Source organism: Aspergillus alliaceus, assembly GCF_009176365.1.
Source record: "Aspergillus alliaceus strain CBS 536.65 unplaced genomic scaffold BDW43scaffold_9, whole genome shotgun sequence".
Lineage (NCBI taxonomy): Eukaryota > Fungi > Ascomycota > Eurotiomycetes > Eurotiales > Aspergillaceae > Aspergillus > Aspergillus alliaceus.
The window spans coordinates 677,614-699,138 of record NW_022474692.1 but is presented as its reverse complement, the minus strand read 5'-3'; the positions used below and the strand labels follow the sequence as shown (position 1 = coordinate 699,138).

The following is a 21,525-nucleotide window of genomic DNA, read 5'->3' as shown; positions in this document are numbered from 1 at the left end:
GGGAGTAAAATATCTTCTTGTGCAGCAAGGCAACCAGCGTCGTCAGCTTGGGCGATAGATTTGCGACACATTCCAGATAGAATTAACCGCTATTTGTTGCCTCTTCATATCATAGTAGGGCGTCGTGTCTATAATAAAGTTATTTGACTATGACCAGGAGAATTTTAGCTCCAATGAGAAGAGGACCATACCCCGAAAGTGCGTACAAGCACCACATATGGCATTGTAACAAGGTAAGATATCCCCTTTCCGGAGATGACCGACTGCTGCGCCTCTTCCATTGTTGCCACATCAGCCACACAGAGATTGTGGCGGAGTTTCTGCAGTACAACGGTGGCGTAACTGTTAAATATAGATAGATATTAAGAATTAAAATAATAAAATGGAAAGTGGACTGAGCAGGGGTTCCACAAAAGACACATACATTCTAGCAGAATGTTAGCGTACATGAATTTGTTTTGGGCCATAGACGTCCTGAGTACCTCATTCCACTGATACCGTGTACCCGGCCGGGTTCATAGTACCACCTAATATAGTACTCTTCTTAAGTTAAGGACGGTACTCACATGACGAAACTATGTGGCCTCTGACAGGCTGCTATGTAACTTGCAGATCCGTTGCCAGTCTTCCTATCCAGCAACATCCGCACCAACGTCTAATTCCCTAGTTTCGTATCCCCGTATCATGCGTATCGTCATTTTTCTCATAGAAGGCGACAACGTCCCAGACAGAATAAACTCTTTTTCAGAGGTTCTTTCACCAATACCTCTCCGCGGCATAACGCGCTCAGTTAGCGTCCTCAGCGGACATCATATCGGCGGGTTCAAATAGCAATAGGTCAATGATGAAGCCAGCGCCCTTCCAACCATTGGTCATGAAGCTCTCAGTGAAATGGAGCACAATGCAGTCGATGTGGCTGCGGCTATTCCTTGTACATGGACATCAACAATAATAAGACTACGAGCGATTTTCTTGACGGTGGGTAGTACACCGGGACAATGCTGCGGATCTACTCCTTATGGTACCTTTGATCAGATGGTAGACTGGGTTTATCGTGTCTTGGTCAACTAGATAACGGAAGTACCACATAGGGGGATAGTGGTAGTGAAAATGAACGCTTGCTATGACCTTGCTGCGGGTTGGAGAAGATCAAAACGGGGTTATCTCAACCTAGCCAGTTAGAAGTATAATTTGCTTTTTAACTGTATGACGCAGTTTACACTACTATCTCAGATATATTGCAAAACATATCGCACGAAGCAAATAAGTGGGCGACAGCGGTCCTAGAAAAATTTGATTATAAAACCAGCCTTTAGTATAGTTGAACTGCGCATAAAAGATGTTAGTGTCCCTTGCTATAGTTAGCAGTCCAAGAGTCTCCGTTCACTCTATATGTCTTCTTTTTCATCCAGTATACTGCACACCCAATTGAATCTGTGCTATCAGACACCATGCGCATGAGGTTTGGTTCGTGGTAGCAATGACCACAAAGCGATCAAGGCTATCAGCAATGCAAGAACGAAAGGCTGCAAGCTCTGCACGCCACGCGCTCCCGAGATAGCACCGGCAACAAAAGGAAGTCTGTCCACAGATAAGCAGAAGTCCACGAGTCAGAGGTCTACTACTAGCCCAATCACTTCATTAAGGGAGTTAACTTACATTGCTGCCCCGCCACCAGCCAAAGCTGATGCGAGTCCAATACCAGGAGTATGTAAATGCTTTGGAAGCAGTTTAGCAGCCACTACAATTGCTCCCGGGAAAAGAGGGCCGGTGAAGAAGCCGAGTAGGGAGACTGCGACTGCGGACACGATGAACTTTGGCACCAGCCAAAAGACAAGTTGAAGAGCAATTGAGATGGCAAGGTAAATTGTAATAGCCATTCGTTCTCCTTTAGACTCGGTCAGCATTTCCACGTTGAGATTTTACAGAACTGATAGTACTTGCCTAACCATTCATTCGCAAAGCCAAGGACAAGTCGCCCGAGCGTAACTCCAGCCCAAAAGCCAGTGGGAATCAGACCAGCTTCGTACATGCCTCCATGACGGACCTGCATCATGAATTCGACAATCCAGCCACCCACCGACACTATCAAATCAATCATTAGACGTCCCCAGAAATTTAATTCAGGAACTCACCTTCGACACCCATGTAAATGAAGAGCCAGGTAGCCAACAGCCAAGTGGTAGAGCTCTTCATAGCCTCTACAGTCCTGTTTCCACCGCTGGTATCGTTGGGGCTTTTGGCATTATTAATACGGAAGTTTTCTGCATTTTCCTGCCAGAACATGGCCACACTTGCTACTAGTTCTAGGGCAGAACCGCCAAGTAGGGTGTAGTAGAAGTAGTTCCAGCGCAACCCAGACTTAATCATTTGGGTGGCAATAGTCGGGCTGAGAGTTGCCCTACATAGACAGAAAACAGATATTAGCAGTGATGCCCACTTGGGTTAATCGTATTCACATACCCAAGTCCGTAGAAAGCGCTAAGAAACCCCATCAACGTATTCGCGTTTGCCATATCGGCAATCCAGGCATTCCATGCAGCATCGATGAGACCATTTCCCAAGCCCACGATCACGTAGGCGGCCAGCATTACGGGGTACGGAGGATGAATTGCCATAACGATAAACGGAATGATGTGGCAGAGAGGACCGATAAATGCTACGCCTCTCTGTCCCAAGGTCATGTGGACCTTGTTTACAAGAATAGTTGCAATCATGTAGCCGACAAAAGGCGTAACAAAGATCAGCGAGACAACAGTGGTAGTTAGGTTAAAGTCCTCACGGACCTATTAGGTGTCAGAATGCTTGACAGTAAAAGAATAGGACGAGTGTATACATATGGAACCAGCGCCTGCAACTATGTTAGCTTCTCTATATAAAGAGGTTGCCATGATTGGAACTGACACCGTAGACTCCATCACTGGCGCCTACAACTGCAAAGCTAACAAAGGTAGCCAGAAGACGCCATTTGTTAATGGAAGGGTCATTCCACCTTTGCTTCGCACGAATAATCGCAGCTTCTGTGCCCGGGCCAAATGAGTTCGATAGCACTTGGCTTTCCTGTTGTTCTTGAGAAAATAATTCAATTGTAGTTGTGGCTGACATATTGTGTTGCTGTTAGAAAAAGGTGATCACCTGGCGAGAACATCAGTAACTTTACGAATACACTCACAAAAGTGTAAGAAATTATGCCCAGAGCTATATGACTCAATCCTCCGGGGCGGGGACCAAAAAAGGTTACGTCTCTGCTGCCAAGAGCCCTAACCAAAACAATATGTTCTACCGATCCTTTCCACTTACCAGAAAGCAGAAGGATGAGAACTATACCTTCTATGGGTAATTTCAACTGGATCTTCCAGATCTTTGACAAATCTAGCCCTCATACCCCCCTCATCTAGGCCAATCAATAGCGACCTTCTCAGCTTCTCCACTCAAAAGAAATCTATAGATGAGAGGGACACAGAATTCTTGGCCTAAAGTGCGATATATATAGTAATCTCCCGTGTTGGAAGTCTTGGGGTTGTCAATTTCAGTAAAATCCACGACATCGAAGATTCGAGTGCAACGGGTGTAGTAAGGACTTACTAAGGAAAAGGGGTATCAATAGTATGATAGGACAGGTTAGAGCGCTCTCCCTGTGTTACTAGATACGAGTATAAAATGAATTCTCCCAAACAGAAGGTGAGATAGACAATCTAGCAAATAGAAGCAGGGAACAGGGACCGCCCGGCGTTCGTCGGTTTTTGCGGGTGCCAGTATTATCGATCTGGGTTGAGACGTGCGAGCTTTTGTCCGGTTTGAAATAAGAGAACAACTGACCAGAATTTAGATAACAAGTCTTCTTACGTTTCCAAGAGGTCGTCGTAGTCCGTTCTAAGTAGCTCAACATGGCGAATATCGAGCCACCGGGTTCGCCAATCCGTCGTCTGCAGAACATATTTGGGTATCCTAAACCGCCTGACATCAGTCGCAAGATCACTGCCTATGTAGCCTGTCGGAAGCAAAAGGTACGCAAAGACAAATCTTGAAGTAACCTGCTGCGGCTCTAACACGTTATCAGATAAAATGCCATATGAATGAGTCCCAGCCACCATGCACTCGATGCAAAGAGAAAGGCCTCCATTACACTGTAAATCGCAGCCTGCAGATGCTGCTAGAAAATGATGTACTTTGAGTGAAGTCAAACCTTGTACCCTTTTCTTCATATTCCATTAACCTCTTGCTATTAGATGGAAACAAAACATAGAACAGAAGATAGAAAAGCTAGGGCAGCCATTGGTCCGATCTCGGGTAATAATTCATCCTTAGATGTTCCTCAGCAAGAAGAGCAAGAGTGAAAATGTAAACCATCGTCAGCGAGTAGTAAACAAGCTGAAGTGAATCGGCAAGTTGATTCGCATACAGCAAGCGAGGAGCTGGGTCGGTGGAAAATTATCAGACTTGGAACCAAACCCAGCAGCGCTTCCAGGCCATTATTTGATACCAGCAAATCCCAGGCAAAAGAAAGTCCCCACGGATATAATCTCTCGCGGTGTCATTAGCAATGAGAATGCCCAAAATAATTTGGTGAATATTAAAGCCGACTGGACTATTTTGCTTACTGCATCCTGGGAGATAATAGTACTGCAACATAGGATGGGTTAGAGAGGTCTCACCACTCCTAGCAATAGCTATTTGCGCAGTAGGTGCTCTTCATTTGTCCTCTTCAGACTACGAGGCGCTCTACAGAGAATTTGTCACCCTAAGCGCCCCTTTGAAATTTTCGAGGAGGAACACCGTCGATGACGTCCGAGTGCTCTGCATTGGTGCTTTCTGGCTCAGTGATCTTTCTTGGCCACTAGTTGGCCTAGCTGGGCGAATAGCTACAGGGCTTCAATTGCATAAGAGTTTTTGCAAGGCTCTGCGGGGAGACAGAAACCACTATTCACCCACGCGATTATATCTTCTAGTTTATATGCCTGTGTCCGCCATTTCTCCATGCCATACGGCAGACCACCAATGACTAGAAAGGGTGAGGCTGTGGGATATGCGCGGATGTTCTTGGACTGTATCCATGCAACTGAAGATGATGCACGACTAGTAAGCCAGGTCTTGCGCTGGAGTAACTGCACCAAAGTCTATGATAGCTTTGGTCCCGATGTCGACCGACCGCATTCGAATACAGATATTCCGCACGTACGACGGCTCGTCATCGCTCTAGATAACCTCCGTGTGGAATGGGCTGACAAAGTTCAACCCAAATGTTCGTGTCGGAAACTATCCTCGCAAAGGTGTCGGAATGCAATACCCCTTTGCCAAACTTTATCTCTGTTGGCATGCTCTGCGTGGGGCTGGATCAAAACAGGATGAATCTTGAGCTCCTGATGTGGCTTTGGAGTTGGAGGAAATTGCGAATCTCGTCGTGCTTTCCGCTGTATCTATACTTCGGGCAGTGGTCTCAGATACCGAGTTTCTATCGTATCACAGCGACTTGCCAACATACTTACATATCATGATCGCCTTTGCAGTGGTTTTCTCAAAGCCTCCACCTACTTCATCACTTCGGTACACCTTGATAAACAGGAGACCCAGCGCCTAATGACATCTTTGGTCACTGTTTTGAAGGGATTCAGGGCTCCCATGAATCCTCATCACCTGTTCGTCGGTCTTATGAAGGAAATTGATGACCTCTTACAACGACGAAGCAGAATGGCATCTTGTGTAGCTATAGCTACGCCGACAACCTCACTACAGCAGAAGCCACAGCATGCTATATTTGGTCACAATACGCCGCATGAAGAGCTTGATTCTACCACTGATGGGAATTTCGACCTGTATCTCATGAGTGAATCCGATCTTTTAACGAGTCAAGGCCAAGATGCTGTGATGTAAAAGACTTTAAGACGACTAGCTCTGCAGGCAAGATCTGAAATAATGATTAGTAGCCATATCAATGGACAAATAATATCGCCACAGAGGGATTTTTCCTTAGAAATTTCTACAACCAAAAACAATTTCCTAAGTGACTTAGGCATGGTGTGTAAACAACCTGCCGGGAGGAAGACCGAGGCTGATCTCGGATAATCACCGGTCTCACTAATAAAATTAAAAGACATATAGTGTTTTTACTTCTTCACTATCAAGAAAACAATTAACCCCTTTACGAGAGGGGATGGAATGTCTTAAGTCGCATTCTGCTTCATATACCCGGGCGTTGAAACAGCTACTACGTACTACGTACACTTCCCCTATAGCCTCTGAGAGATAATAGCAATACTGATGTCACATCAGACTTGTGGCAATCGGAAACTAATTCTGCCTTGATTATGGTTCCAAGCGACAAGATCTCGAGTGATACCCACCAGAACTCTCCTGCTGAGAAAACGGCGGCTATAGTTAAACTGACCCCTAAGAACAGTGTGGCTAAGCTATCAAATCATAACGAAGATGCACAAGGCATTGGAGGCTCAGAACAGCCTTTTTCAATGTTTAGCTCTGCGACAAAAAGGTCTATAGTCTTCATAGCCTCTCTCTCACAACTCTGCTACCACTTACAGGGAGTATGTACTATCCTGTAATTACGATGTTTGTGACAGACTTAAATGTTTCTATAAGTGCTATTAATCTTACTATTATAGCTTATCTGGTAAGAGTGGCATGAGGCCTTTTGAACTGAATTGATTGGATGTTGATACGTACGCATCGTGGTCTTTCAAGGGTTTGCTCCGTCTTTTATCGGGAATTTATCTGATGAGACTGGCCGTAGACCCTCTCTCATCATTTGCTTCGTTGTATATTTTGCCGCTTGTATAGGTGCTGTGGTGAAAGGGGATTATGCCCTATTAATGTGTTGTCTTCAGAGTGCAGGGAGCAGCGGTACTATCGCGCTCTCCTTGGCGACTTTTCTCCGATATTGTTACATCAGCGGAACGAGGACGCCCTACGTCGTACGTACAGATGTGCTATATGGTTGGGCCAGCTTTTGGACCGGTAAATTTTTGTTAGTGTTTAGTGGGAATAAGCATGAATTTTGATATGGATGCTAATGGCTCTACCTTACAGGCGATTGGTGGCCAGTTAAGTCAATATCTGGGTTGGAGGTCCATCTTCTAGTTCATCACCATCTTTGCCTCGGTGGTATTCATAGTCCTATTAATATTTCTACCAGAGACTAGCCGGAAGATAGTCGACATAGGTTCCATTCCAGCTCAAACTTGGAATGTGCCACTGTTCACCTACCTATGTACTCGCATAGCAGTGCAAGACCAACAACGGCTCGCCAGGTAGTATGAGCTGCACAACTTCCAAGCTCAACTGAGCCCCTTGCATTCCCTGAAACTATTTCTTAACAATAGAACGTCTGTCCTACTACTGCATAGCGGCCTCATTTACGCAAGCTCCTACACGGTGCTCTCGAACATGCCCGATCAATTACAAGAGAAATACGGACTAGGGACCCTACATAACCTCTGCTACTTTGCCCCAGGCATTGGAGCTATGCCATCCATACTCGTCGTGGGACGCCTCCCAGATTGGTATTTTCGTCGGTATGCCAAGCGCTTTGGGTTAGAACTGAACAAGGACAAACTACAAGATCTCACAGATATTTCCATCAAAATTGCCCGCCTCCAAGTTTGCCTTCCTTTACTCTTATTTACTGGAATCAGCTTGATAGCATACGGATGGACCATGCAAGCTCGTACGCCCTTGGCTACACTCATGATATTTCTTTTTTTACAATCATTCGGCAGCTCGAGCGCGTTCTTGGGGTTTAGCAATCTGATTATCGATTTGGATGTAGGTCGTTGCTAGATGGGTACAGGTGGTGTAGCATTTGCAGAGCCGCTAAGTAATGCTAGTGGTATTGGATGGATGGCTGTGACCATCGCTGGTGTATGGCTTGTTTTAGCCCACTTCCATTCTTGGTGCTCAGATAGGGTCCGAGATGGCGGGATCGGAAGACGTCAAAGGACCTCGAGGTTACCGCACATACTGATATGGTATCTTAAAGGTTACATTTCAGCCTTCAATCCATCTTGAGACGACGGATGGGATAGCTAAAGACCATCACAAAGATATTTTGCCTTAGGGTTGGTGTGAGTCACGTGTTGGAGATACATACAAAATATGACTTTTGTGGCGCTGGTTTAGTTTCTGACTTTAGTACCCTTACAGAGATATCACTTACCATGTATGCACTGAAGTATATCTAGAATATGTGGTAGTTGAATAACAACGTCACTTCTTACCAACCACCAGTCTCCCATATAGATGACGGAACCCCCCAGAATGGCACGAGAAAAGCAAAAGCAAAATAAAACTTTGTAGTTATGCCCTTGCCCTACGCTCCCCAACATACCGTTCCACTAAGTAAACTTAGGGCCCAGCTCATAGCTAAAGATCGGCTGTACTTCGGAGTGCTAGAAAACTTTTCCTGTACCACTTTCTGGTCGTTGATCTTTCATCGTCTCATTCTCGACGGTATGTTAATCTCTGCACTACGCACGAGGGAGTTGATCAAAGTAGATCCAGAACACCCGATATTGGCACTAATATGACTCCCATCACTGGAAAGAAAATCTCTTCTCTTTCCCCACCACCATCAGGACAGTAATAGCCCTTACGGCAAGAACATGATTTACTGATATGCACAAAATATAATCCAGAGGTCTAGTGAGCCAAAGATTAGCCTCTAAGGTGTGTAGGTAAACTAGCTGACATTGTCGTTTCACCATCCTAGTTTAACCTAATAGTGACGGACGCAAGAGGTAGGTGGCGCGCGCCTTTTGCTATCCATTCTATGATATCCTTTGAAACAGGTGTTTTTTATTGTAGGACTCCAAGTGGAATTCTATCAATTGGGGCCTGTAGTCGAGTATATCACACGGAATCTATAATAATTGAAAGACACGGACTGGATATTTCAGATGCAAGGAGAACGCAGGTGCGTCTAGCATCTGCTAGGGAAATGTCCCTTTGCTAAGGGCAAAGAGAAGCTAGTGTAACCTCGTTATCAGTTGACATAAGCGCGGCTGCGCTGCATGGGTTTCTTGCAGTAATCCCCGTTAATAAATTGACTGAAAGACCCCAAGTGTGAATGGATCGTACGTGGGAAAGGATCTTCTACGGGATAAAGGGGCGGCGAAATGGATATTTTTTACCCCCACAGGATAAGCAACTGACTAATAAGGATTAGTAGCCGTTTACCCTACAATTGACAAAATGAATGGAACTCGAGAGTGCTCTCAGCCTTGGCCTTGGAGGCTTGGACTGTGCTTTGTCTAATTTTTGAGTCCTCGACTAGAGATGCTGGCATTCAAGATGGTCCGTGAGGCTTCTAGGAGTTGGCAGCTAGTAAATAATGTGATCCCGACCCAAGTCTTTCAGGTGAAAGAATTGAGAAAAAATAAATAAATAATAAGAATAATGAATAATAAATCAACGAACAACTACTCATGCAGGCGCGGAAAGAAACCTTAGGTTGAACCCTTGTCAAGTGATGACTCGGTCAAAAAATAGCAACCGCGTACCGTAGTTGATCGATCCTAGGAGCCTTTTTACCTCCACTCTCTCAGGTACCGAGGGTCCCGGTCCAACCCCCGCTCGAATGTCTCAGTGAACCATCGAACCATCCATGGACCTTGGTAAACCGTGCGGATCACAATATACGGGATGTCAGAAATGACATAATTCTCATCGTTGGCTACCCAAAAGACAGTGCGTTGTGATCTGTGCCACTGGAGCGCCAAGAAACGCCTTGATGGAGAAATCCAATCAGGTATGCATGATTCTCCAGTTTACAACAAACAATATATATTAATTTATCGTATTGAATAAGTTAAAGCTCGGATGACGCTTTTCTAGAGCTGGTAAGCAGTGCGACCATTTCGAAATCTATTGGCGGGCACTACTGTATGCACGACAAACTCGACCTGCATTCCCACACAAATCATCGATCAATTGGATACTATATTCGAGGGTTCTGGAAGACAATAAAAAGCAAAAGGAAAGAAGAGGAAGAAACTAAAGAAGGGGAGAGAGGAAAGGGGAAAAAAACATTATTCGGAGCAGCGGATTCCGTTGAATCGACCAAATGGATCCCTCCGCGTGTGTTAGTGGAGTATTAATCCTACTACCATATATGGGTATGGAGTAAAAACATCACAGTCGGACAATGGCTTAGTCAATTTGGAGCCCCCAGTCCCTTGCCATGTCCAAGAAAAAATAAGACTTTTAGGTGGCCGAAGAAAAGGAACCAAGGCGCAAACCCCGCTTAATGGTCACTGTCGATCATCAAACTAAAGCAAATTAAACCCGGTATGGAAGCAACTTTCACTAACTGCTCGTGCGCTTATTGACTCACGATGCTAGCGAATATCCATCACATGCTACCGAGCCAAAATTCGGAGCAAAAGACAGCTGCAGGATGTGGGCTTCCTTGCGTTGTTGGCTTTCTCTCTCTCTCTTCTGTGTGTGTGTGTGTGTCTTAACTCTCTTATCTTGTCCCGAGTCCGGCCTCCTACAATTAAGTTCAGAAAACAGACCTGCTTCCCCATGCCAAGGGAACAATTGCGGGTGAAGAGCAACCCCCCACAGTTGGGGATCTTTCTCTTTTCCGAGAGTTTCCTCTCAGGGATAAAGCTCCGTTTTCCACAAGGAGTGTGACTGAAAATCATCTTTCAAAGTAGTTCGTATAGCAAATAGGCCCATATGAAGTGACCATTAATCAAGGAAGTATAAGCTAACCCAGAAAATAGTAATAATTACGGGCCGTGTGGGTTAACCACAATTCACCGCTGCTCGGCTCAGGCTCTGTTCGGAATCGTACCTCAAATGGCATGCACCCTAGTCAGGGACTAACAGCTGCTACAGCCGCCTGTGCCCAATCAAGGAGCCTCTTTTTCACATAGATCGGCAAGTATATTGGAGCATGCCCCCATTGGCATAGCCGCGAGGTAACATTGATTGTCAAGTGCTCGCTTGGTGTAGGACGATCACCGAGGCAGAGCAGAAAAGAGAGGTATTATCTGGGGATGGAGAGAGATTCTCACGGAAACTCGTAATTTGTCGCGATTATCATTTGCTCCCCGCAAGGCCTATTGACCCTCACGCACTCCGCGGATCCACGGCTCACTCCGACAAGCACAGCTTGCTCCAGATCGTGCCACCTTCTCCGCTGGCCATCGATTATCCAACCCTACGGCGGTGCTACTGTCTAAGTAGACAGGGGAATAAGCGATCAGCATGTCGTATCAACACACTCCAAAAGGGCATTTCCCCCGCAGATCGGGCCCAAAACCTTCTGCCACTGACATCAGGACCAGAAGAACCAACACGACGAAGTTTACTTCACATGTGGGGATCAACTATTAGCCCTCGGTCTACTCTCGTAGTCCTCCAGTAGCGGGTTCTGTGGAGAAAATGGGGAAGATTCCCGCATCTGTAAGCATAAAAGGAGCCATGCCGCCTCCTTGGTTCTGGAATCGGGCTCTTCAGTCGTCAATTGCTGGCCAACCCCTGTGGAGAGCATACACCCAGCATGCGTTTCTCAACAATATTGTCCGCCCTTCTGCTTTCCAGCACCTCGCTGGCAACACCAGCTCAAGTTTCTTCGGCATTGGGCGATGCCTCAACACGGGGGAATCCTGAGGAACACCCTCTAGGTCAGACACCCGCTGCGGCACCGGAGGCGACTGCTGCCGCTCAACCGAGCGATAATGCTGGTCAGCCACAGAATTTCAATGCGAACCAGGGTCCAAGCTCCCCTGTCAATCAGCAGCCCACAGTCAATGTGAACCAGCAACCTACTGTTGAGGCCAGCCAGCAACAGAGTGCCAACAACGATCAGCGGCCGACTGCCAACGTTCCCTCACAATCGAACGCTGCGCCAGAGCCATCTTCGGGTCAACAAACGGACGGTGGCTTGCTGTCGCACCTAATTCCCACTGGCGTTGCGGATTCTTCAACCCAACAGGATTCGGGTGCGCCTGCCCCAACTGCTTCACCAGCGGAAACTGAGGGTAGTGCCGGTCCCAGCCAGGCCACTGCTTCGTCAACTGCGCAGTCGAAATCCCAGGGATCCGGCACCCAAACCGCCGCTTCATCATCATCAACCTCGTCAGCAGGTAGTCCATGGGAGAGCCTTATCCCCGATGGATTTACAGGAAAGCCAGGGACAGATCTGGGTAATGGACTTTCGGGCCTCTTGGGCCTTCTATCTCCCACGTTCCTCAAAGACGTTGAATCATTTTTCCATCATTTCGCTTACCTATTTGACGACAAGACTACAGGCCAGACCAAATCTCTGATTGATATTGGATCTGGCCTTCTTACCCAAGACTTGATCAAAGAGATTTCTTCTCTTCTGACCAACGCTAACAAGCTATTGACGTCCGACTTAGTTGACCAGCTTCAGAAATTGCTCAAGGGTCTTGGCCCTCTTCTTACACCTGACTTGTTCAAGAAGATTTCTACATTGTTGGATAATGGAAACGAGCTCCTAACTGCTGACTTTGTTAAGGAGGTTAATGGTCTGATCGGAAACGCCAACAGCTTACTGACTCCTGAAACTGTCAAGGAGCTGCGACAACTTATTGAAGCTGTCGGTCCTCTCTTGTCTCCTGATCTCTTCAAGGAGATCGGCAGTCTACTTAACAATGCCAACGACTTGTTGACTGCAGACTTCGTCAAGGAGACTAAGGGCTTGATTACTGCAGTGGCCCCTGTTCTGACTCCTGAGCTTCTCAAGGAAGTTGGCGGTCTCCTGAACAACGCCAATAACCTGTTGACACCTAACTTTGTCGATGAGATTAAGAACTTGATCAACTCGCTTGGACCTCTCCTTAAACCTGAGCTTTTCAAGGAGATCAGCTCATTACTCGGCAATGCCAACAACCTGTTGACTCCCGAGTTTGTGGATGAGACCAAGAGCCTGATCAGCTCGGTCGGTCCGCTCCTGAAGCCTGAGCTGTTCAAGGAGATCAGCTCGTTACTGGGCAATGCCAACAACCTGTTAACCCCCGAGTTCGTAACTGAGATCAAGAACCTGATCAATTCTGTTGGTCCTCTCCTTAAACCTGAGTTATTCAAGCAGATTAGCTCGCTATTGGGCAATGCCAACAACCTGTTGACCCCCGAGTTTGTTAAGGAGACTACAGGTCTGATTGACTCTATTGCTCCTATAGTGACACCCGATCTGCTCGTCAAGGTCGGCGGCTTGTTGAACAGTGCTGGCAAGTTGCTGACAGACGGATTCGTTGATGAAACCAACCATTTGATTGGCAATGCCAACAAGTTGCTGACAGATGGATTCGTCAACGAAACTAACGACCTGATTGGTAATGCCAACAAGCTGTTGACACCAGAGTTTGTTAAGGAAACGAGCGGCTTGATTGATGGTCTGGCGCCCATCATTACTCCCGAGCTGCTGGGACTTGTTGGCGGCCTCCTTGCAAACGCGAACTCCCTCTTGACACCCAAGTTTGTCAACGAGACTAAGGGCCTTATTGATGGCATCTCGCCCGTACTCACACCCGACTTGCTTCTGCAAGTTGGCGGTCTTCTCAATAATGCCGGCAAGCTCCTGACGACCGAATTTATAGATGAAACAAAGGGCCTGATCAGCACCGTGGCACCCGCCATTACCCCTGACCTGCTAGAGGATGTTGGTTTCCTGCTCGGCAACGCAACACACCTCCTTACCCCCAAGTTTGTAAACGAGACGAGAGATCTGATTGACGATGTCTCGCCTGTCATCACCCCAGAGCTACTCGGCGAAGTTGGCGGTCTTCTTGGTAACGCTGGTCACTTGTTGACTCCGAAGTTCGTCAACGAAACCCAGATCTTGATTGAAGACGCGTCTGAGGTGAGTTAACCGTATATCATCACTTTGTTGCCATTTATTAACATATTCTTTTAGATACTCCCTATCGTGGTGAAGATCTTGGGTACACTGTGAAGGGTCTAAGCCGCTGTGGTGGAAGGGCTTATAATTAACGGACAACGAATTTACTTTTAATAATGCGAGGATAATATCATGTGCTCTTATATTGATAAGGTTCATGTTTGCGATGCATTTGGTGCCGGGATATACAGACCCGGTCACAATGATGTGTGATGTTATAATAACGATCCGTCCATAGTCCAAACGAGTATCTATGCCCATCAGATGGTTCAGTTCGCTTGCAGTATCGCACTGACAAAGCCACATGGCTCTGAAGTAAACACAATTTGTGTAGGATCGATGTCTATAAAGGACGATCAATCGACCCACTTTCCTCCCTCTTTGACCTTTGGCTCCGTCCAAGGACAAGAACTCTATTGGACTATTTTGCGCATGCTCTTATATTTCGGCGGTCAAAGTTGAGAATTGAGAGATGCTGAGGGGCAATGCCAGTGGGATATAGGTGAAGATAATCGGAACTTAAAATTCGCGAGCTGTTCTCAGAACAGAAATAATCCGTAGGCCGAAGCCGCGCTTGAAGTGGGCACCGTGGCTCTTGGTTCCGGTCCGCATCGACCAGAAACGCCGGACCCGTATCACCCCGGCTCGTAAGAGAAAAAGACCTTTAAGCGTTTTCTAAAAGCAAGCAGCCTCCGCTAATTACCCAGCTTCAAGCGGGAATATCTGCTGCTTTCACTTCTTGGTACTTTGATAAGACTTTCATCTCTGTATTTCTTTCCTTGATTTTCTTGTCCATCGCTTTTTGAACATCTTCGCGTTTCCTCTCGGCCTCCTCTATCTTCAGCTTTACTTCTTTTGCGACCTGCTCCTGCGCCTTTAAAGCTGCATCTGACGATGTATATTCCTTGCGTAAATTCTCAAGTTGGGCGCGTATGTCCTCCGATTCTGCTTCGATCTGGTTGCAGGTAACTGGGTGATAATTGTGCGGTGGTAGAGGTTCTCCTGGGACGCGGATTTCAGGAACTAGAGGATGTATCGGGGTTGTGCGGAGAGGCGAGTCTAGTGGGACTGGATTGGATGTGGGTGGATTTGTGGGCTCTAAAGGCGGAGACAAAGGTTCTTGATACATATTGCGCTCTCAATTTGGCTTTGTACCGGTGAAAAGGTCGTATTATCGGCGCTTTCCAGGCGAGGCTGTACGGAGTAGTAGTCTCACCCTTTGTTCGTGGATTTTAAGCTCCGCAGCGCCGAACAGATACCGCTAGGCGGTCAGTTTCTGCAAGCCGTATTTTGATATCGCCCGCCTTGGCGCATAGTGTGGGGAAACCGGAAGCATCGAACTGCTGTGATCTGCGACAGATAAGAGTTCAGATGGAATTGAATGGATTAAGAGACAGATGCTTATCTACTACTCACTTGACTAAATTTTGCCAACCATGCAGGCTTTTGGTATGCCCACTCCATGCGTGATAATTCCGGTTAGCGGAGTACTATTCGTACCCCTATCAGTCCGGACATCATGACCTCATAGGACCCTGATGCTAACATATAGATCTCCTTAGTTCCAAAGAATCGGAGGGTGAGTTGAATGGTGTGACCGTATCTTTCAAGCCATTGACTTTGATTTTAGCCTAGATTTGAGCTTGGTTTAAGGGTAAGCTACTCGGTTCTCCTGATTTCGACTAACCGTTCCGGGGCTAATTTCACACCTGGGCTGAAGATCATTGATTTAAATAATGTTCCCCTCGTCAATGGTACGGCCTTCGTTAAATGGCGATTACCGTCGTCAAGCAGCGCCGAACATCATGGACACACGGATAAAGCGGTGATTATTGATCACCGAGCATACTGGAACTACGAGAAGACCCTGCAGGTTCGACTTACCATCGACCGGAACCAGAGCTTGCACGACTGCGAGATCCACTTCGAAATTATACAGGAGTTTGAGACCGGGGCTGGTGGCGATACCAAGAACTTCCTCGGAAGGATCCGGCTCAACCTCGCCGAATACGTGGACAAGAGTGATGAAGATGAAGGCATCGTGAGGAGATACTTGATGCAAGATAGCAAAGTGAACAGCACTCTCAAAATTGGGGTGGCAATGCGTCAGGTGGAGGGCGATCGCAGTTTTACGACGTGTGTCTATACCCAGTCATTCATCCTAACCCTATGACTGATGTGTGGTAGACCCCCCTTAAAATCAGCCATGGTCTTCGGCGGTATCGCAGGCGTCATTTCTTCAGAACAGACTGATCCGGACGATTTAGGCCCACTACCGGCTATCAACACCCAAAGCAGGGAAGCTGCTGACATGCAGGATATGTATCGCCGGACTTTGGCTGCTTCCTGGAACTGTCGCGGTGATGATGTACCTGCGGATAAGCTGGTTGAGGACCTTTTCTCGGGGAGTATCAGCTGGTGCAGTGAAGTCAATAATGCTCAATCGAATGTGACAACAGAAAGAGGACTCCATCCATCCCCTAGTGCCGTTACCAAAACTACGGCGGTGAATAGGCTTTCGCCCAGCTTTGAAAGGCGGCCGAAAAGCTCAAGCAATCAGTTTCGTAACGAAGGAAAATCGTCCGAGTTTAGCCCGAGAATCGGTCATAGTAGGAAGAGTGGAAGCATCGACCAACAGCTTTATGGCACTGCGAAGGGCAATGCTTGGAAGAACCGTAACAGTGAGCACGAACTTTCGGAGTTCGATGTCCGTGAGGATTTAAAGAGCTGGGATATCTGTGTCAAGGAGTGACGGTAGGACTATTCATCAGCTACCATGTTTAAATTTGTATATTGTAAATAATACCCATACTTCATTTTTCGGATCCAGCTCCAATACCATCTGATACTACTCTAAAAGAAACCTATCCCCGACTAGGTAATGGGGCTATTCCCTTTCTAGACTAGTACGGTTCTAGAATCGATTCTCCAAGTTTAGAACTTTTGAGCTTCAACATTTACATACACCGTCACACACCCTCCCTTCGTGCTCCAGATGCTTTCGCGATCTTCAAAAAACGTCGCGGGGCTTCTGGGCTGCCCGATACCCCCTTCGTGCAGAAAATGCTCGTCACCTTCAGCACTCTGGCTACGCAACGTTTTTGTCCGCTTCCAACATACAGACGACGGCGAATCGAAAAATGATACCACGCAAGAAGACCCCCGAAATCCCCGATACAGACGCAGAAGGCGCCCGACCGAACCAAAGAAGAAATTTAGCAAAGTGCCGATCAGCATAACCTCTTTAGGAAATCCTGCTGAAGTAGTTGTCGTGCCGTACCCAAAGCGTCGCTCATATGCCGATACCCAAGGTTCAGAAGAGAACACCAGCGAGGGCGATAAAGATGCTCTCCCACTGTTTCTGCGCGATGTAGAGGATTTTGATGAAATGCCTGATAACACTGTGATAAATGAACGAATTGAAAGTTTTCGTGCCTCTTATCAGCCACGAGATAGGTTGGCTCTCTCCGACTGGGAGAATCTTCGAAGAGAAATTCAGTCATCGTTTAACCTCCAGCAATTATCCGACTACATCGAACAATTTAAAAAGAACGAGAGAGTGGCGGGTGAAGGACGGATGCCTGATGGAGAAGCAAATACTGCACAATGGAAGCCGGGGACTTCGGCTTTCTTTGAAACGGGACCGTTTTCCACGGTGGGAGACGCTAAAAGGGTTGCGGCTTCGCCGGAAGAACTGAGAGGCAAGTATTTGGTGACTGAAAGAATTCTTCGCGATTGCTGGCAGCTTGGGATCGTTGGCGAAGTAGGCCAGCTCGACATACGTCTTCCTTTCCACTCGCTATCGTTACTTCTCTACTCCGAACACTTCTCCCTCGAGGAATTAGCCACTCTCCATGGATCGAAAATTGATGTAACGCATTCGCTTGGCCTTATACGAATTACCGGAAAGCAGCACCCTTGTGAATCCATCCGTGAGATTATATACGATGCCACAAACAGGATCCGAGAGGAGGAACTTGAACTACACTCTCCCGGCACTAAGTCAAAGGGCAAAAACCGTGTTTTTACTGCCGATTTCTTGTCCTGGGTCAGTAGGACATACGGGGTGTCATTCGATCAGGTCACCAATACACCAAATAAGATGTTCTACCTTGCCGAGAACAAACCAATTGCGGACAGTGCTCGGCGGACATTAAATCTGGCAGTCCACGATGCAACACAACCTCCAGTACCATTTGGCACATATATGCCAGCCTCAGAGCCCATCGACATATACGACTTCGATCCCGGACTCAATGTCTCATGGTTCGATCGGCAGAAACAATGGTTCCGATGGGCCATACCATCAGCACAAACAACCGTATCAAGCTTCTACGAAACACCATTCTTCACCAAACACGAAACACGTCTATCAGATGAACTCCTCAAACTCCTTAGAATATCCCGCACCCGAATCAGCAACGCCGAAGCCCACGAGAGCATAACAGCTGCCGTTGGCCGCTGTCTTTTCCAGCGCCAGCCATTCGAAGACAAAACCATCAGCGCAGCCCAACTAGGCAAAATGGCTCTTCCTCGATCCTTCACCACTGATATCCCCCGCGTAATGCCATTCATGCACCAGTTATCGTCCCATATACTCGACCAAGAAATCGAGCCCCACCGCGTCCGCCTAGTCCCCTCTGTAATCCACGCCAACATCTTCCCCTCCATCGAACTGGAAATCGCCGTCACCCATTCCGGGTTCGAGACCGAATACAAAGTGCAGAGTGCCAAGGCCCTCCTCTCAGAAAGCAGCGTCGACTATCTCCTTCCAGAATGTGCCTTGGATCTCCGCTTCACCCGGAAGCTTACCCATGACTTACTGGGAGCCTTTGACAATCATGGTCCCTTAGAACCACTGCAGGAGACCCTGCGGGATTTCTTCTCCAAAGCGATGATCTACGAAGGTGACACACCTCTCCCGGCCTTCTCTCGAATCTCCATTCCAAACTATCTCTTGGCTGAGTCGGGCGAAACCCGCGACCCGGATGGCCATACAACAGCGGAGTACATGTATCTGCCTGTGAGGGATACCCGGGGCATGCGTCTCCATCAATATGATTATAACAACCACAGGCTTAACTACTCTTTCTATGAGAGCGGGCCTTTTAGTCCGCACCACACGACTGATGTGTTCCTAGATATGGATGTAGCGGATAAGTCGAAGGAGTCTCCTCCTGAGGGTCTTGATACCCAGGTGTCTGTTCAGCAGAGATTCAATTCTTTCTATAATACCGCTTGCTCTCTAGCGTTTAACTTGGATAAGTCGTGGCGTGAGGTGTGAGATGGATGAGGTTATATACGTATGTATATTAGAATCTCTCGTGCGAGCCATCGTAGCTCTCTCTTGTTTTAATAATTCTTAGAAAATGTAAATACAGATATATCTTCTCCTCGCATGTACTCTTGGTTCTTTTCTTTTCATTTCCTATGAATATCTTCTATTAAACATTTAGTACGATAGCGTCTGGATATCAAAGATCTGGGGCGCAATTGTGTTAAGACGCATCGCATCCAATAGCACTTCCCAAATCCCAAGCTAGTAAGGATCAAGGAATGTGGTACAGTTATCCAGAGTTAGTAATACTGTTTGATGAGTGTAGGTATGAATTTGATCAGCACCCATTGAGCTGGAGAGCGAAACATCAGTGATGGCACGCCAGCATTAAACAATCCCAACCAAAGGGCTCTGTTTCGTTCAAAGCAAATCATCAGTACTGATACCTACAAAGTCACAAAAGTCGCTGACGCCCTTCCTGAAACCATTCTCCCACTCCTCGGCAAATTTCTCATCCAACTGTTCGACATCAGTCATTCGCTTTCGGATCCATAGCTCCATAGCTCCAATCTTTTCTCCTCCGTTCCAGCCACCGGGTACAATATCTCGGGCTAATACGCCAAAAAAGCTTAAAGCATCACTAAATCCAAGGTTCCAGCCGAGCGCATACTGCTGGTGCTCACGTGTATCTGGTAGGGCTGAGTGTTGTGACAAAGCAGTTCTCCGGACATGCGGTCGCTGGGTCTCTGCTTGTCCAATCTTGCTGAGAACCTGTGCCCGGGAGAATGCAAGCCACGGCGGGGGCGGTATAGCACCGTTACTGACTTGTTGCACAAAGTCCCACTCGTCTCCACTTATCCGGTGTATTTTATAGCCCACGAAAGCAGATCCGCAGGTCCTAGATTGCCACTGTTTGCTCTGCTTTTGGCCAAAGGCCTTAGTCAAAGCTAACCTCTCAGACGGGTTCACACGGCCCCAAGTTTGCGAGTCCATTGCGCAGCTATACTGGCCAATATAAGCATCTACAGCCGTTCCCTGAGAGCACACTTTGCCCTGGCGAGTCGACAGTTCCGGAAACGCATCGTGGACCCGTGAGATGATAGCCTCAGGTTTCATGTGCCGGTATGACCCTGTAGTGTAATACTTGTGAGTGTCCACAATAATCGGACTTCTGCAGACAGGAGCCCCCAGTCGGTTTTTCATCATAGCATAATCCAGGGCTTCGGAGAAGTTCCTGCCGTCACTGATATAGATTGGCAGAGGCGGGTTCACGCAACTCGTTATCTCGAGAACTTCATCGTACCATTTGCGAAGGGCGCACGTTTTCCAGTCCGTTTCGCTAGATATTTGAACTCCAATCACACCCCTCATTGCGTGGAAAGTCACTTCTTGAACGATAAAAGCGACGCAGTCTGTCGCTATTGTCCAGCTGCGCTCGCTTGCACAGAAGTCAGCGATCCCGGAATCACTCTGGCTATTCTGGTCCATGCTACCTGGGATGGTCTGAAAATCAATGAGGACTCCGATACCGTGATTGTAGCAATTTTCTATGAGGCGTTTTAGGATGTTCCAACAGTTAATGTATACCTCCGATGGCTCGCCTTCGAAATCTGTGCCCGTACAGAAGACCGGTCCCAGGGCAAAGAAGCCCATGGGGATACGTATTGAATTGCAGCGTGCCACGCCTTTGAGCCATAGAATGTCGAGGTCGGTTAGGGCGCCCCGCCAGTGTGCTTCCCATTGCAGTCGAGTTTCTTCAAGTCCTTTAGTCGCAAGCGATCTGCGTGTGTGAGGCAGTGTCAGCAATGAGGACAGCAAAGCGGAAATGAGCTGTGTGGTTTCCTATATACACTGACCTTTTTACCTCTTCGAGCTCCTTGAAGCCACCGGAGTCATAACTGGATGCACCATCGCTTAACCAGGGCCCATGAACGAACATTGAGCCTAGATTAGTCCCATGTTGATAGCGGTAGCGAAATATATCCTCCGCAGTTGGTGGTGTGTAAATTGGCTTAGCCATGGTCACATAAATGGCTAACAACACGTGTAGCTACTACAATTAACAACTTCTGAATAATCTAGCTCCAGAGTTAGGAAGATGTTGCACTGAAAAAGCTGTGATACACTATAGGCGCATGAAAAGTAACACGGAGATAGGTGTGTTGTTGAGTTCTTGCGATGTAATACTGATTTGCAATAGCTGTAGAGGACAAATAAAATTGGCTTCTGGTGACTATTGGAAGACACAGTCCATCGCATGTAATGACATACTTCTCACATCGATGTTAAGCTATTGATTGCTGAAGAGTCAGTTTCCAACGCGAAAGGTAGATAGATATATCCGTGATGTCATGATCACACTGGT

General features: G+C 47.2%; 7 protein-coding genes across 7 annotated transcripts; 4 read left to right on the top strand and 3 right to left on the bottom strand.

Moving 5' to 3' along the window:
• Window positions 1-1,442: 1,442 nt before the first annotated feature.
• Window positions 1,443-3,105, bottom strand: BDW43DRAFT_298435 (MFS transporter; the record flags this gene model as incomplete). The annotated part of the gene is made up of 7 exons (XM_032044551.1): window positions 1,443-1,581; window positions 1,660-1,888; window positions 1,945-2,085; window positions 2,136-2,401; window positions 2,464-2,786; window positions 2,837-2,851; window positions 2,905-3,105. The coding sequence occupies 7 exons, from the start codon at window positions 3,103-3,105 to the stop codon at window positions 1,443-1,445; spliced, it is 1,314 nt and encodes a 437-aa protein (XP_031903194.1).
• Window positions 3,106-3,151: 46 nt separating this feature from the next.
• On the top strand, window positions 3,152-4,589 carry BDW43DRAFT_268299 (Zn(II)2Cys6 transcription factor domain-containing protein). The gene is made up of 4 exons (XM_032041105.1): window positions 3,152-3,513; window positions 3,586-3,778; window positions 3,830-4,007; window positions 4,061-4,589. Exons 3-4 carry the CDS (start codon window positions 3,888-3,890, stop codon window positions 4,172-4,174), a joined length of 234 nt encoding a protein of 77 aa, XP_031903193.1. The 5' UTR covers window positions 3,152-3,513; window positions 3,586-3,778; window positions 3,830-3,887; the 3' UTR covers window positions 4,175-4,589.
• A 1,716-nt stretch (window positions 4,590-6,305) lies between these two features.
• On the top strand, window positions 6,306-7,791 carry BDW43DRAFT_324022 (major facilitator superfamily domain-containing protein; the record flags this gene model as incomplete). The annotated part of the gene is made up of 6 exons (XM_032049863.1): window positions 6,306-6,466; window positions 6,505-6,593; window positions 6,697-6,855; window positions 6,905-6,969; window positions 7,093-7,262; window positions 7,299-7,791. The coding sequence occupies 6 exons, from the start codon at window positions 6,306-6,308 to the stop codon at window positions 7,789-7,791; spliced, it is 1,137 nt and encodes a 378-aa protein (XP_031903192.1).
• Window positions 7,792-11,122: 3,331 nt separating this feature from the next.
• BDW43DRAFT_253782 (uncharacterized protein) lies at window positions 11,123-13,999 on the top strand. The gene has a single exon (XM_032039845.1). It carries the CDS (start codon window positions 11,519-11,521, stop codon window positions 13,850-13,852), a length of 2,334 nt encoding a protein of 777 aa, XP_031903191.1. The 5' UTR covers window positions 11,123-11,518; the 3' UTR covers window positions 13,853-13,999.
• Window positions 14,000-14,468: 469 nt separating this feature from the next.
• On the bottom strand, window positions 14,469-15,268 carry BDW43DRAFT_253784 (uncharacterized protein). The gene has a single exon (XM_032039846.1). The coding sequence runs from the start codon at window positions 15,009-15,011 to the stop codon at window positions 14,592-14,594; it is 420 nt and encodes a 139-aa protein (XP_031903190.1). The 5' UTR covers window positions 15,012-15,268; the 3' UTR covers window positions 14,469-14,591.
• A 50-nt stretch (window positions 15,269-15,318) lies between these two features.
• On the top strand, window positions 15,319-19,166 carry BDW43DRAFT_298431 (mitochondrial inner-membrane-bound regulator-domain-containing protein; the record flags this gene model as incomplete). Its single annotated transcript, XM_032044550.1, has 5 exons — window positions 15,319-15,331; window positions 15,445-15,461; window positions 15,603-16,018; window positions 16,070-16,622; window positions 16,878-19,166. 5 exons carry the CDS (start codon window positions 15,319-15,321, stop codon window positions 19,164-19,166), a joined length of 3,288 nt encoding a protein of 1,095 aa, XP_031903189.1.
• A 104-nt stretch (window positions 19,167-19,270) lies between these two features.
• On the bottom strand, window positions 19,271-21,498 carry BDW43DRAFT_268265 (glycoside hydrolase superfamily). Its single transcript, XM_032041104.1, has 2 exons — window positions 21,017-21,498; window positions 19,271-20,940 (listed from the first exon to the last, which is right to left on the bottom strand). Exons 1-2 carry the CDS (start codon window positions 21,178-21,180, stop codon window positions 19,581-19,583), a joined length of 1,524 nt encoding a protein of 507 aa, XP_031903188.1. The 5' UTR covers window positions 21,181-21,498; the 3' UTR covers window positions 19,271-19,580.
• Window positions 21,499-21,525: the final 27 nt, after the last annotated feature.